The sequence below is a fragment of the Fragaria vesca genome, linkage group LG6, assembly GCF_000184155.1.
Source record: "Fragaria vesca subsp. vesca linkage group LG6, FraVesHawaii_1.0, whole genome shotgun sequence".
NCBI classification, from domain to species: domain Eukaryota; kingdom Viridiplantae; phylum Streptophyta; class Magnoliopsida; order Rosales; family Rosaceae; genus Fragaria; species Fragaria vesca.
Genome location: NC_020496.1, coordinates 3293163 through 3306160, shown reverse-complemented (window position 1 = coordinate 3306160; position 12998 = coordinate 3293163). Strand labels below are relative to the sequence as shown.

At 38.3% G+C, this 12998-nt stretch overlaps 2 protein-coding genes across 2 annotated transcripts; one reads left to right on the top strand and one right to left on the bottom strand.

Moving 5' to 3' along the window:
• The first annotated feature begins 1653 nt into the window (after positions 1-1653).
• LOC101297849 (phospholipase D p1-like) lies at positions 1654-8841 on the top strand. The gene is made up of 20 exons (XM_004302220.1): positions 1654-1895; positions 2726-2827; positions 3057-3172; positions 3247-3388; positions 3470-3640; positions 3837-4010; positions 4244-4486; positions 4568-4684; positions 4776-4915; positions 5038-5187; positions 5375-5531; positions 5600-6124; positions 6252-6362; positions 6912-7058; positions 7161-7358; positions 7461-7562; positions 7755-7886; positions 8034-8099; positions 8204-8265; positions 8403-8841. The coding sequence occupies exons 1-20, from the start codon at positions 1713-1715 to the stop codon at positions 8650-8652; spliced, it is 3288 nt and encodes a 1095-aa protein (XP_004302268.1). The 5' UTR covers positions 1654-1712; the 3' UTR covers positions 8653-8841.
• A 155-nt stretch (positions 8842-8996) lies between these two features.
• Positions 8997-12558, bottom strand: LOC101297556 (ABC transporter G family member 11-like). Its single transcript, XM_004302219.1, has 10 exons — positions 11880-12558; positions 11489-11778; positions 11010-11181; positions 10794-10916; positions 10571-10699; positions 10289-10483; positions 10117-10203; positions 9761-10033; positions 9565-9672; positions 8997-9476 (listed from the first exon to the last, which is right to left on the bottom strand). Exons 1-10 carry the CDS (start codon positions 12276-12278, stop codon positions 9132-9134), a joined length of 2121 nt encoding a protein of 706 aa, XP_004302267.1. The 5' UTR covers positions 12279-12558; the 3' UTR covers positions 8997-9131.
• Between the last annotated feature and the right edge of the window lie 440 nt (positions 12559-12998).

Below are 12998 nucleotides of genomic sequence, written 5' to 3'. Positions count from 1 at the left end.
TGGTGTAATCCCTCATCCCTCATATATTTCAAAAAAATAAATCCCTTAATGGAAGGGTCCTATATATATATAGTAGAGCAGGTACCATTGGAGCTATGGGTGATGAAGCTCTTTTGCTCTGGTTCGTGCGAATTGGATTTGTGAGGTGTATTACTCTATATGGACACTTGTTATGATCGGGCTCTCCCGCATGATTTTTTATTGCAGAAAAGCCCGATCTTGTGTGGATCTTATTATAACAATAGTTGTCAGGTTTGTAAGGGTTTAGCGAGTCGCGTCTCTGTTACGGCCCAACATAAGCACTAGCTTGGCCCCGAGAAGAAGATGACATGAAAGTTTAGGTTTCAAAACAACCTGCGGAGAGAACCGACTCCTTGCAAGTGACATGAAGTTAGGTTGGTAACTTGGGATTGCGTTTTAGCTTTGCCTGCAAGATTGATAATTCTTTGGGTGATGTATCCATTTTCCTACAAGTGAAACGAATACGCAATTGTTGGCAAATCATGATTAATGAGCTGCATAATCTAGCCGTGCACGACAAAGTGCTCGACATGAACATGACTTTGTTTTTTTTAATTTTCATATAGCATCATTCCCTTAGAATCCCCAAGTATAACCATTCATACCTTATTCTAGTAATTACACGTAATTATTAACTAAAATTGTATTTTGCTCCTACATATGTGCATGGGCATTATTGTCACATTGCTTGGCCATCATTTGCCCATTTCAAGCATATTCCTGGGAGGCAAGCACAAAATATGAATATACTTTTTCGTGATCCTACGATGGGGATATGCCGTAAGCAGTCAGAAAGGACAAAACTGAGTTTACTGACGTCATATATCATATGCTAATTGACCAAAAAACCTTCACGTTCATTATAAAAAGAATGGTGTTTAAAAAAAAAATTACCCGAGTTATGTTTTGATAGGGGACGGAGGGGGTCATGCCCTCCCCGACGCGTTTAAAATTGTCTCTTAGTTATGATACCAGAGAATCTTATGTGTATAGCGTGTAAATACACGACATCATGTAAATGATTAAGATCTATAACTTTATTAAACATGTACGAATGTCCTAATATATGAATTATTAACAGTTTATTTGCATGTCGTACGTAAAATATTTTTTCTTGTGATGCATACTAATTGTGTATTTTTAGTATTAAGTTAAAGAATTTGGTATACATTGACCCTTCATAATATCTCGAGTTCTCGACATTCCCAGAATTTTGTTTCGAGTTCCGCTACTACGTGTAGTCATGGGACATGAAATTTGTGAACGGGTTCATCTCTGGTCTCTGGAGGGTTGTTATTGTAATTGCACGTGTAGTTCATATATCCTGCAAACTTGAATCATATATGAAAGGCAGTCAACTCGTCAAGGTGCCACAAAAACTCCATGCCATCAAGTTTAAGCTGGTTCAAAAGGACACGTGTTTTCATAAGAACCAAACTTCACGAAAACTCCATGTCACCACAGGTCACCCAAAGCCGCCACCCTCCCATTTCCCGGTACTAAACTATAAAAACCGCTTCGTTTCCTTGTCAAAGTTTCTTCTTCTCTCTCACAGTTTCCAAAACAAACCGAAACTTGTCTCTCTCTCTCTCTCTGATTGTCAAATCTTCAAGTGAAGTTTATAAGGATATGCAAGAGCAAGAGTTGTGTTTATTGTTGGGAATATTGGAATTGAAGCAAAGTAACAGAGGATGTCGTCGGAGAAGCTCATTCCCAACGGTGCTGTACACTCCGATTCGTTCCGGCAATGCGGGGAGACGGCGCCGATTTTTGCAGAGCTGCCGGTGGCCACTATCGTATCGGTGTCGCGACCCGATACCGGAGATATCAGCCCCATGCTTTTGTCTTACACAATTGAGTTTCAGTACAAACAGGCATGCTTAATTCTCTCTTTTAGTTAAATTTTGAAACTTTTTTTGAAAAAGTTGGTTATTTATTGTAGCATGGTGTTTGCTTTTTAGTGAATAGGGGTTAGAAATTCTGAGATTTTTGTGTTTATAGGTTTATTATAAGTGGATGAATAGTAGTGCTTCTGGGATTGTTATGGGTACTAATGCTGGAGTAGTACTTACTATTTATAAAACAGTGTGTTCTTAACCATTCACAATACCTTTCTGTGTTAACTTTTGGATGGTGTAGAAATGATATATGTTTGTTCAGGATTGGGGATAATCATGTGCAGTGTCTTTTCTTAAATTTGTGATCGTTTCACTATGATTTGTAAACTTCATTTTCCTTTCGATGCAAGTAACTAGTAGATTCTTATGTTCTGAATGCATTCAACTCTGATAGTTCAAGTGGCAATTACTGAAGAAAGCATCATGACTATCTATATTTTTCTTTGTAGAGTCGGTGTACCTTTGATCAGGATTTGGGATATTCATGTGCAATGTCTTCTAAAAATTTGTGGTCATTTCAGTGGTATAAGTAAACATCATGTTCCTTTCTATGCAAGTTGTAAATTTGTATGTTCTGAATGCATTTGGCTTTCACAGTTCAAGTGGCGGTTACTGAAGAAAGCATCCCGAGTTCTATATCTATATTTTGCTTTGTAAAATTGGTGTTTGTTTGTTCAGGTTTTTAGGATAATCATGTGCAGTCTCTTCTATAAATTTGTGATCATTTCGTTGTGATTTGTAAACTTCATTTTCCTTTCTACGCAAGTAGTAGATTCTAATGTTCTGAATGAATTTGGCTTTGACAGTTCAAGTGGCGGTTACTGAAGAAAGCATCACAAGTTCTTTATCTACATTTTGCTTTGAAGAAACGTGCTATAATTGAGGAATTTCATGAGAAACAAGAGCAGGTTTGACAATATGTCCTTAGGACCTTATCATTCTTGATTTCTTATGACATTTATAAACCTCTCCCTAGTTTTATTCTATTCATATTCTGCACCATATATGCCTGGATTCACAATGGCACTTGGTGTGGTAATAGTTGAAGTGAGGGTATTACTTTTTGATTAGTCAAGGATATTGTTAGTTTTTATGGCATATACTTGGTATAACTCATGTCGGAACTGTACATGAAAGGTTAAAGAATGGCTCCACAGCTTAGGAATAGCAGATCAGACAGCAGTAGTACAAGATGATGATGAACCAGATGATGGGGCTGTTCCTTTACATCATGACGATAGTGTTAGAAATAGGTGATTTCTAGCTTCATATACCCTATTTTCTTGCTGGGATCGAAATTGACCTTTATACCATATCCCCTTTGCAGATATGTTCCATCTCGTGCCGCATTTCCCATCATCCGCCCAGCGCTAGGAGGGCAGCAGTGCATTTCAGATCGAGCAAAGGTGGTGATGCTGGGTTATTTGAACCATTTTTTGGGAAACATGGATCTAGTGAATTCTCGAGAGGTGTGCTTCTTTTTATATTGATGGTGTGATTCTTAGATACTCACTTTTTACATTGTTGTAAGAAGTGGTTTGGATTTGTAGGTTTGCAAATTTTTGGAGGTTTCACGGTTGTCCTTCTTACAAGAGTATGGACCAAAGTTGAAAGAAGGCTATGTCATGGTGAAACATCTACCAAAATTTTCAGGGGCTAATTCTGATGTGGCATCTTGTGCTGGCTTTTGTCTGGGTTGTTGCAGCAACAATTGGCAAAAGGTATTTTCAGTGAACTATACTCTCTCAGAATAGTCTTTCATAAACAATATACAAAGATGCAAATTTGCTCAAAATTTTTGAAATGTGAAAATTTTGCTTGTTTCTCTAATAATACTAATCCATGTTTGCCTTCTGTTTTCTATTTGTCTGTAGTTACCTGGATTTTGTATTCACTTCATACTTTGCCCAATTGCAGGTCTGGGCTGTTCTAAAACCTGGGTTCTTGGCCTTACTAGATGATCCTTTTGACACTGAACTTCTGGATATTATCATTTTCAATGCTCCTCCACCCTTGAATGGAAATGGACAGTGTGAAAATTATCTAGCAAGTCAAATAAAGGAACGGAACCCTTTACGTTATACATTTCGGGTGAGTTGTGTTTTACTTTACTGTTATCTAGGTTACATGCAGTTTGAGAATCTAGCTTCTCTTAAGGCCAGTTGAAATTTTATAGAGAAGTTGCTTTAAGAATATTCAGCTTAATTACATCCGTACAAGTGTAGAGACTTGAAATGATCAAATGCAGTTTTATTTAAAACATCAGATCTATAATTCTCTTCAATTAATTTCTGACAACAACATCATTATGTAAATGTCATAAGGTTGCTTCTGGAAATCAAAACTTAAGGTTAAGAACCACTAGCAAAGCAAAAGTTAAAGATTGGATTACTGCAATTAATGATACTGGCCTCAGGCCTCATGAAGGTTGTTGTCATCCTCATCGTTTCGGTTCCTTTGCTCCTCCCAGAGGTTTGACTGATGATGGGAGTCAAGCTCAGTGGTTCATAGATGGTGAAGCAGCATTTGAAGCTATTGCTTCCTCTATTGAGGGTGCAAACTCAGAGGTTTCTTCTCTTGCCTTTTTTCACTAGTTAATGGATACTTCTACTGGTGATAGGTCTCACTCATCAACTTTATGCTTCCAGATATTCATTACTGGCTGGTGGCTTTGCCCAGAACTGTATCTAAGACGTCCTTTCAGTAGCAACTCTTCTTCTAGGCTTGATGCTTTACTAGAAACAAAAGCTAAGCAAGGGGTTCAGGTAAAAACACAAATTTTATTTCACATTCTGGATGAAATCTATTCTTTATGTGAATGAACACGATGAGTTTGACAATTCTGTTGATCTGCAGATTTACATTCTTCTCTACAAGGAGGTTTCTCTTGCTTTAAAGATCAACAGCTTATACAGTAAGAAGAAGCTTTCAAAGATTCATGAGAACGTTAGAGTAATGCGCTATCCGGACCGTTTTCCCACAGGAATTTACTTATGGTATGCACTGCATTGACCTATTCCTTTTCGTAAATTGAACTGATGTCAAGCTTGAATTTAGCATACAAGGTTTATGTAATTACTTTGTCAATGACTCACAAATTATTAATGAAAATGTACAGGTCACACCATGAAAAACTTGTCATTGTTGATTATCAGATTTGCTACATTGGAGGATTAGATTTGTGCTTTGGCCGTTATGACACGGTTGAACACAAAGTAGGTGACTGTCCTCCTTCTGTATGGCCAGGGAAGGATTATTATAACCCAAGGTATTTCCTTATGCTTCTTTAATTTGCTATGGACATTGACAGTTTAGTTTCCTAAAAGGCTAGAACAAAGGGTATATTATATCTGCTGTTGTTTTGGTAGAGAATATTTCCTCCAGTGACTTTTTGGATGCAGACCCCTTTATATACCCTTTCAAAGCAATAATTTTTTTCTTTTTGGTTGGGATAGAGAATCTGAACCAAACTCATGGGAAGATGTAATGAAAGATGAATTGGAGCGCGAAAAAGTTCCGCGTATGCCATGGCATGATGTCCACTGTGCTCTTTGGGGACCTCCTTGCCGTGACATTGCCAGACACTTTGTTCAAAGGTGGAATCATGCTAAGGTAAATTCTTGTGGTCACATATTTTCGATATTATAGTAGGCTTGTTAACTAAATGATCCATTTTGTAGAGAAACAAAGCTCCAAATGAACAAGCACTTCCACTACTTATGCCACAACACCACATGGTAATTCCTCATTACATGGGAAAAAGTAGAGAGATAGACATTGAGAAAAGCAAAGTGGAAGAGAACCAGAACGGGATCCAGAGAGAGAATTCATATTCCTCTCTGTCACCATTGCAAAATATCCCGTTGCTTTTGCCTCAAGAAGCTGACTGTTTGGATCCTCCTGGTGTAGATCAAAAGTTAAGTGCCCAGCACACGCATTGTTATCCTGTTAACCCGCCTAATGGGATATCTGGTAGTGTTTTTTTCTCTTCCATGAATCCCAAAGTTGAAGCTCTAGAACCAGATACACAGATGATGGATGATCTTTATTCTATGGATCTTGAAAGTGGAACCAATATAAACTCAGTGGTCCAATCTGGCTTGACAACTACAAATGAATTGTCAGAAAGTTCAGAGGAAACTGATCATGCTGTTGCTACTGATGACGGTGGACAAACAGGTCCTCGTGCTGCATGCAAATGTCAGGTTAGTAATGCCTTCTTAATATAGTGAATTTGGCTGTCTAGGTATGTAATGATATTTTACGCTGGAGTCGTTTTATTTCACCCTTCAAATTTCATCACCTGGCTTCTAATAAAAGTTTGATGTGTAGGTAATTCGAAGTGTGAGCCAGTGGTCCGCTGGAACTAGCCAAACTGAAGAAAGCATACATAATGCTTATTGCTATCTCATCGAAAAGGCAGAACACTTTGTTTATATTGAGGTTAGACCAATGTTCTTGATGAATGAATCGTTATCAATGCATTCTTGCTTCAAAGTATGGGTATGGGACTTTGTGCCTGCGCTCATACATTTTGTCTAGAAACTGAATATCTTCTAAGAAAAATAGGTGACTGCATACATTTATAAAGAAATATTGTTGTATGATTACTTGCTAATTTATTTTTTAAAGGGTCATTTTTGTTTTCTACAGCTTTAGAATGTGCAATGTTCTGGTCAGTTGAGTTGGCCTGGAATTTGATATCATCATACATTTTCGGGGAGAATTTGATCTGCATAGTTAAAAGTGGAGACTACTATTTTAAGACAAGGATGGGGCTAGGGATAGTGATGTAGTCCAAAGATATATTGTCAAATGAGTTTGAGACATATCCATATATATATCTTTCACATAGGACTATATATAAGAGTAGCGTGCATGATTATCAACAAAGTGATTCAACTGATTCAAGTATGACTAAATTCTGTTCAGAGTACTGCTTTCGAGTTCTAATCTGAGCATCTTTCTATCTTGATTGCTGGTTGCTTCCAGAATCAATTTTTCATATCAGGGTTTTCAGGGGATGAGATTATACAGAACCGTATCCTGGAAGTATTATACAGGCGCATTGTTCTAGCACACAAAGAACAAAAGTGTTTTAGGGTTATTGTTGTCATGCCACTCTTGCCTGGCTTTCAGGTAGCCATCGTTGGTCTGTTTTTTTTATTCATAGGCTTGCAATTTTCACTGAATTTTTCGAACAGTGTTTCCTTTTCATTTACTTTTGAGTCCACATAATAGGGTGGCGTGGATGATTATGGTGCAGCAACTGTTAGAGCCATTATGCATTGGCAGTATCGAACCATTAGCTGGGAGAAGTACTCAATACTTCATAAACTTAAAGTTTTGCTTGGTGCTAAGACACACGACTACATTTCTTTCTATGGTCTGAGAACATATGGAAAACTTTCTGAAGGTGGCCCTTTATCCACAAGTCAGGTATTTTTTTTCGCATTGCTGCATATCTTGGTAATATGAAGCAAACTCTAGTAGGAGTCATGAACTTTAACATGGTTACCGTGTATCCTCAATGTTATGCAGGTATATGTACACAGTAAAGTGATGATTGTAGATGACCGTGTTGCTTTGATTGGATCATCAAATATTAATGACAGAAGTTTACTTGGATCAAGAGACTCTGAGGTATGGGTTGGGTTTTTCTTCAAATTAGGCTTTCAGCATGTAGTTCTTAGTTTTTATATGTGACCTCACAAGTAATGGCAAATGTTGTAGAGAAGAAACATATGGTGTGAGTGGGATCATTTCAATGATATGAATGGACAACCTGGTGACTGTTTCATATTGATTATAAGTACTTCATTATATTTGTTTTAGATTGGTGTTGTCATTGAAGATAAAGAGTTTCTCGAATCATCCATGGCCGGACAGCCTTGGAAGGCCGGAAAGTTTTCTTATAGTCTTAGGTGCTCTCTGTGGTCTGAACACCTGGGTCTTCATGCAGGAGAGGTTGGTAACTTTGATATAATCATTGATATTTTACGGTTACTTGTTTACACATAAGTTTTGCGACTTAAATTGTTCTAATTGTTATTCATGTATGTCTTCCTCATTTAAAGGTAAACACTCTTTCATGAGTTTTTATTCATTCTGCAGATAAATCAAATCAGTGATCCTGTGTCGGACTCAACATACAAGTATCTGTGGCTAGCAACTGCAAAGGTGAAACTTGCAAGATCTACAACCTGTTCATGTTTCTCACATTTTGCTTTCTGCTTTTCTTCTAGGCTCTCTTACCTGATTAAATTATCTCTAATATTCTGCAGGAAAATTCAATTATATACCAAGAGGTATTCTCTTGTATTCCGAATGATTCTATAAACTCAAGGTACAATACTATACTACCAAAATTTTCTACTATTATTTCTTTGCTCTATGCACTACAATATTATACTACCAAAGTTTTCTACTATTATTTCTTTGCTCTATGCACTCTAAAAGTTCTAATATCTCCATCAACTACAGGGCTGCTCTCAGAGAATCCATGGCTTTTTGGAAAGAGAAACTTGGGCAAACTACAATTGATCTGGGAATAGCTCCTAAGAAGCTAGAATCGTGGGAGAACGGACAGTACAAAGAAACAGATCCAATGGAAAGATTGAAACAGATAAGGGGACTCCTTGTTTCCTTTCCTTTAGAGTTTATGAACCAGGAAGATTTGAGACCAGTGTTTAACGAAAGTGAATTTTATACATCTCCTCAAGTATTTATGTAATTCTGTATATCATGAGAAGGCACGAGACATCTGGTATGATTATAAATAGTGGCACCATATGTTTTTTACTTACAATTGTATGTAGCCTTACAAAGCAATTGACAACAGTTGCAACATTTGAGAAAAATACCGACCAAATTCATGTCTTGTTGGCAATGATGTATATACTGTACAGGACTAATTTATAGTTGCAAAGAATGTACAGGTGCATTTCTTTTCATCTGTTTGTTTTTATTTGTTTTTAATTGTTCATATGGAAGTTTAACTCCTTAATTATCTGCAATTGAGAAAGCATGTTATCTTAGTCCCTAATGCATCCATCACAATTTTGGGAAATCCATAGAAATCAAGCATTCGGATATTGAATGACATAACAAAACAGTGTTAAAATGTGTACATAATTCTATCTTGTAGCATTTGTGACATTGTTTATATTGCAAGTGTTTATGCTTTGTGGAATTGTATCCAGAAGTTCTCGTCTACCTCGTCAACCTTTTACCAGTTGCATAGTTCCTCAAAGAAGGGGACTGTGAGAGACCATCAGGGGCAACTGTCGTGTGTTGGATGCCATTCTTCTGTTGCAGTCTTCTCCTCGCCATGTAGCCTCGAATCCAAGGTGAGACATCCTCACTGAACTTGATCATGATGAAAAAGATGGCTCGGTAGACGACAATCATGCTGAATATAACACCAAGGTCTATCCATTTTGATCTGCTGGTGTTGATCTGGAACACAACTTCTAGAATGTAGTCACCTGGTATCTTAATTTGATCTGGTGTCTCATTGTCAAAGAGTAAGCCAGCCAAGTCATTCTGATATTGACCCTGAGGTTCAAACATGCATGCTTTAGTTTCAGTTCCTTAGAAACACTTCTATCAGCAAGTGATTTCTAATAAATAACAGCTGTTTTACCTGTAGAGCCCAGAAGTGGAAGCTGATGTATGACATCGGATAACGCCACACTGGCTTAGGGATGTCATTTGGTAGCCTGAAATAGCCAGAGACTAGCATGAATATGCCCTGAAATGTAAAGAAAACCACACACATTCATCAATATGGTTTGACACTTGAAACAACTATGCTTCAAAATCATAATTCTGATATGAACCTGAATTCCGGCCCCTATGATGATACCCATGAGGAAATTAGGAACAACGCTGGCTATGGCCATCATCAGGCTCTCAACTACAGTGACACATGCATAGAGGCACAGCACAAAGAACAAGTAATGCTCGAAGCCTGGATGGAGTCCGACCATGAAGTAGCAGACAGTTCCAGCGAGAAAGGTAATCAGTATCAGGAATGGCATTGCAGAGAATGTGTTGCTGAGGACAAAGGCAGTGACACCATAGTGACCATTCAGCCTCTCTCTTTGGAAAACCTGGTAACATTAATGTGGCGGTCAAAAATGATATCCTACAATGACATCCAAGTAGAAATAAGGTCTCGATTAAAGAGACATACCTTCATATCCTCTACAAATGAAGGAAACCCACCAATTGACATGAAAGTGACAAAACCAAAAACAAAAGATGCACATGAACCCCTTGCCTACAGTCACAGAATTGACAAACCTGAATGAGTTTCAGATTCCAATTGTTGATATGATTTTACTTGCTCAGCAAAAAATGCATACCAGAATTGAAGCATAGCCAGTTCCGATATTCAGATAGATGGTTCCGATACAAACTACAACAACAATGTAAATGACAAGCCTGAGCCAGTAATAGCCAAAGTCCCTTGACATGTTGACAAATGAACGCTTTGTCAATGTAAAGGTCTGCATTTGAAAACTAGCCTGACTTCCTTCAGAGTCTAAAACGGTCCCTTTCTGCAGCATATCACAAAATCGTCAAATCCTTATAGTAACTAACAAGTATCAGTTCACCAATCCCACTCAGTTCACATGAACACTTACAACTTTGGATATCTCTGCAACTTTTTCTGTAGCTGCATAAGAGTATTGCGAACTACGATAGGAATCAACAAGAACTCTTATAGCTTCAGAGGTCGTAATCTTTTCCAGAGGATCATCACTTTCCTCAAACTGGTAGTAGATAAGATACCAATATCGAATTTATCAAAAGTGAAAACTAAGTGTAACAGAAAGATGAGAAGGAAAAAGTTATATTTGTACGTACCCTGAGTTTCATAGACCCTTTCAGTGTCGCCTTTACTTTATCAAAGTCAGAGTTTACACATCTAAGAAAATGATCAGATGGGTTCCTCAAAGCAGGGCAGGGAAAACCAGCTTGTGAAAAAAACTGCAAACATGTAGCAATCAAAATGTAACTAAGAGCACATTAAAATAAGTCGTGATTTCATAAACCAAATTAATTGTAAATACTGATACTTACCTCATATGCCTCGGAAGCCTGACCAAAGTAAACTGTTTTGCCACCAGAAAGCAAATACAATTGATCAAATAGTTCAAAGACTTCACTGCTTGGCTGGTGAATGGAAGCTATCACAGTCCTTCCATCTCGTGATAAGGCACGCAGTGTCTGTGTTACAAAAAATGCTGAAGCACTGCCACAAAGTAAAGTCCAAATGATTGTTAGCAGACTAACACTAAAAAGGCTATGACAGAACAATGCAGTACATACTGGAAACCAATTTTAAAATAATGACAACAAAAATCACATTGTTTTCTTTGCAGAAATGGAAGTTATACTTACGATTCTAAGCATACTAGTTACAAACCTAGAAAGAACCGCATAGACAAAACATTTAGAGCATATCAATTATGAAGAACAGCATATAGACAGAGTAACTAGATACTAATATATTACGTATCCTATAATTAAAAAACATGATCTAATGATCTAATATATACCTATCAAGTCCACTGGTTGGCTCATCAAGGAAGAGCAGTCTAGGCCTCATCAAGATCTCAACAGCAATGCTAACCCTTCTCTTCTCTCCTCCACTGATCCCACGCAAATGCCAATTCCCGATTACTGTATCGGCGCAATCCTGCAGACCCATCTCCATGATTGTCCCCTCCACCAGTGCTCGCTTCTCCGACCAGCCCATCTTATCCGGCAGCCTCAACCTAGCTGAGTAAGATATCGTCTCTTTTACAGTCAGAGTCCCAATCAAATTGTCATCTTGGGTCACATATGCCTAAACCAATATCCAACACAAGAACACACACCAATCAAAAACAGAGCAAAAACAGAGGAAGTGCAAGGCAAAAAACAGAGGAGAAACAGAGATGGACTCACAGCTGTGCCGAAAGAGAGCTTTCTTTTGCGGCCATTGAGTAAGACAGAGCCAGAAAGGAAGGCATTGGAAGCCAAACGGCTGGAAAGAGCATCAAGCAAGGTTGATTTGCCGGAACCAGAAGGTCCCATCAAAGCTGTGAAGCTTCCAGGCTCTGCATAACCAGTTAAACCCTCCAAAACAGTCTGAGTTTCACCATTGCTCAGTGTCACCATCACCGTCAGATCCTTCCACGTCAACCTTGCCGACACATCCCCTACCATATCCACACTGGCCTTCTCCCTCCATAGAGTCTCACTCAGAGGACTAAGCCCACCAGCCACAAGACCATTTCCTGAGGGCTTGCTGCTCTCTATCTCCATCATAGCATTTTCTGCTGCAGGTTTTCTCTCCTCTGTCATTACTACTCAAAAATCTCAGAGCTTTTCTGGGTTGAGATGGTTTTTAAGAAGGAAGGTATGGAATGAAAGATGTGAGTTCAGAAATGGGGTTTGTGTGAAATTGACTGAGTGAGGTTAGGAGAAGCAATATTATACCAATCCCATGCAAAAAGTGCCTCCTCAAGTTTGAATCTTTTTGGGCTTTGGAGAATAAAGCACTAACTTACTTGGTGCTTGTTTTCCATTGCTTGCTAGAGAGCTTTGAATCTGAAACAAACCAATTTGAAGAAGAAGAAGAAGAAGAAAAGAGAGATGGTGTAGAACATGATCTACTACTCCCATTTTTATCCAACAATTAATGGTTTCTGGTTGAGATTGGTGGGAGCATTCAATACCAAGAACTAATACCAGAACATGACCCCAATCGCTTTGGGATGGCTACAGCAGTGACAAATCCAACCAATAACCAATTTTTATGTTAAGGGTGGATTCCCAATATGGGGGAAATGGACATGAGAATTGATAAGGAAGCTTAACCAGTGATGGGAGTATTGGGTCAACCTTCCTATTAATATAAAGTGGTTGTTAAATGTAGGCATGGCCATGAGTATATGTGAAATGCCTATCTCACCGCCCAATAGTTAAGAGTTAAGACTACTTGAAGCTCGAGCTGTCATCTCTACCAAGAGAGGGAGTAGAGTGTTATGGGCACTTGGACTGCCCTATTTGGCACCCTTCTGC

What these genes read in the sequence shown, in the direction of transcription:
- LOC101297849 (XM_004302220.1), top strand. Translation starts at nt 1,713, where the DNA reads ATGTCGTCGGAGAAGCTCATTCCCAACGGTGCTGTACACTCCGATTCG. An exon ending in GTGCTGCATGCAAATGTCAG is followed by an intron (nt 6,125 to 6,251) that starts GTTAGTAATGCC and finishes TTTGATGTGTAG; the next exon opens with GTAATTCGAAGTGTGAGCCA. An exon ending in GCCCTTTATCCACAAGTCAG is followed by an intron (nt 7,359 to 7,460) that starts GTATTTTTTTTC and finishes AATGTTATGCAG; the next exon opens with GTATATGTACACAGTAAAGT.
- LOC101297556 (XM_004302219.1), bottom strand. Translation starts at nt 12,278, where the DNA reads ATGACAGAGGAGAGAAAACCTGCAGCAGAAAATGCTATGATGGAGATA. An exon ending in AAGGGTCTATGAAACTCAGG is followed by an intron (nt 10,700 to 10,793) that starts GTACGTACAAAT and finishes ATCTACTACCAG; the next exon opens with TTTGAGGAAAGTGATGATCC. An exon ending in CATTTGTAGAGGATATGAAG is followed by an intron (nt 10,034 to 10,116) that starts GTATGTCTCTTT and finishes TAATGTTACCAG; the next exon opens with GTTTTCCAAAGAGAGAGGCT.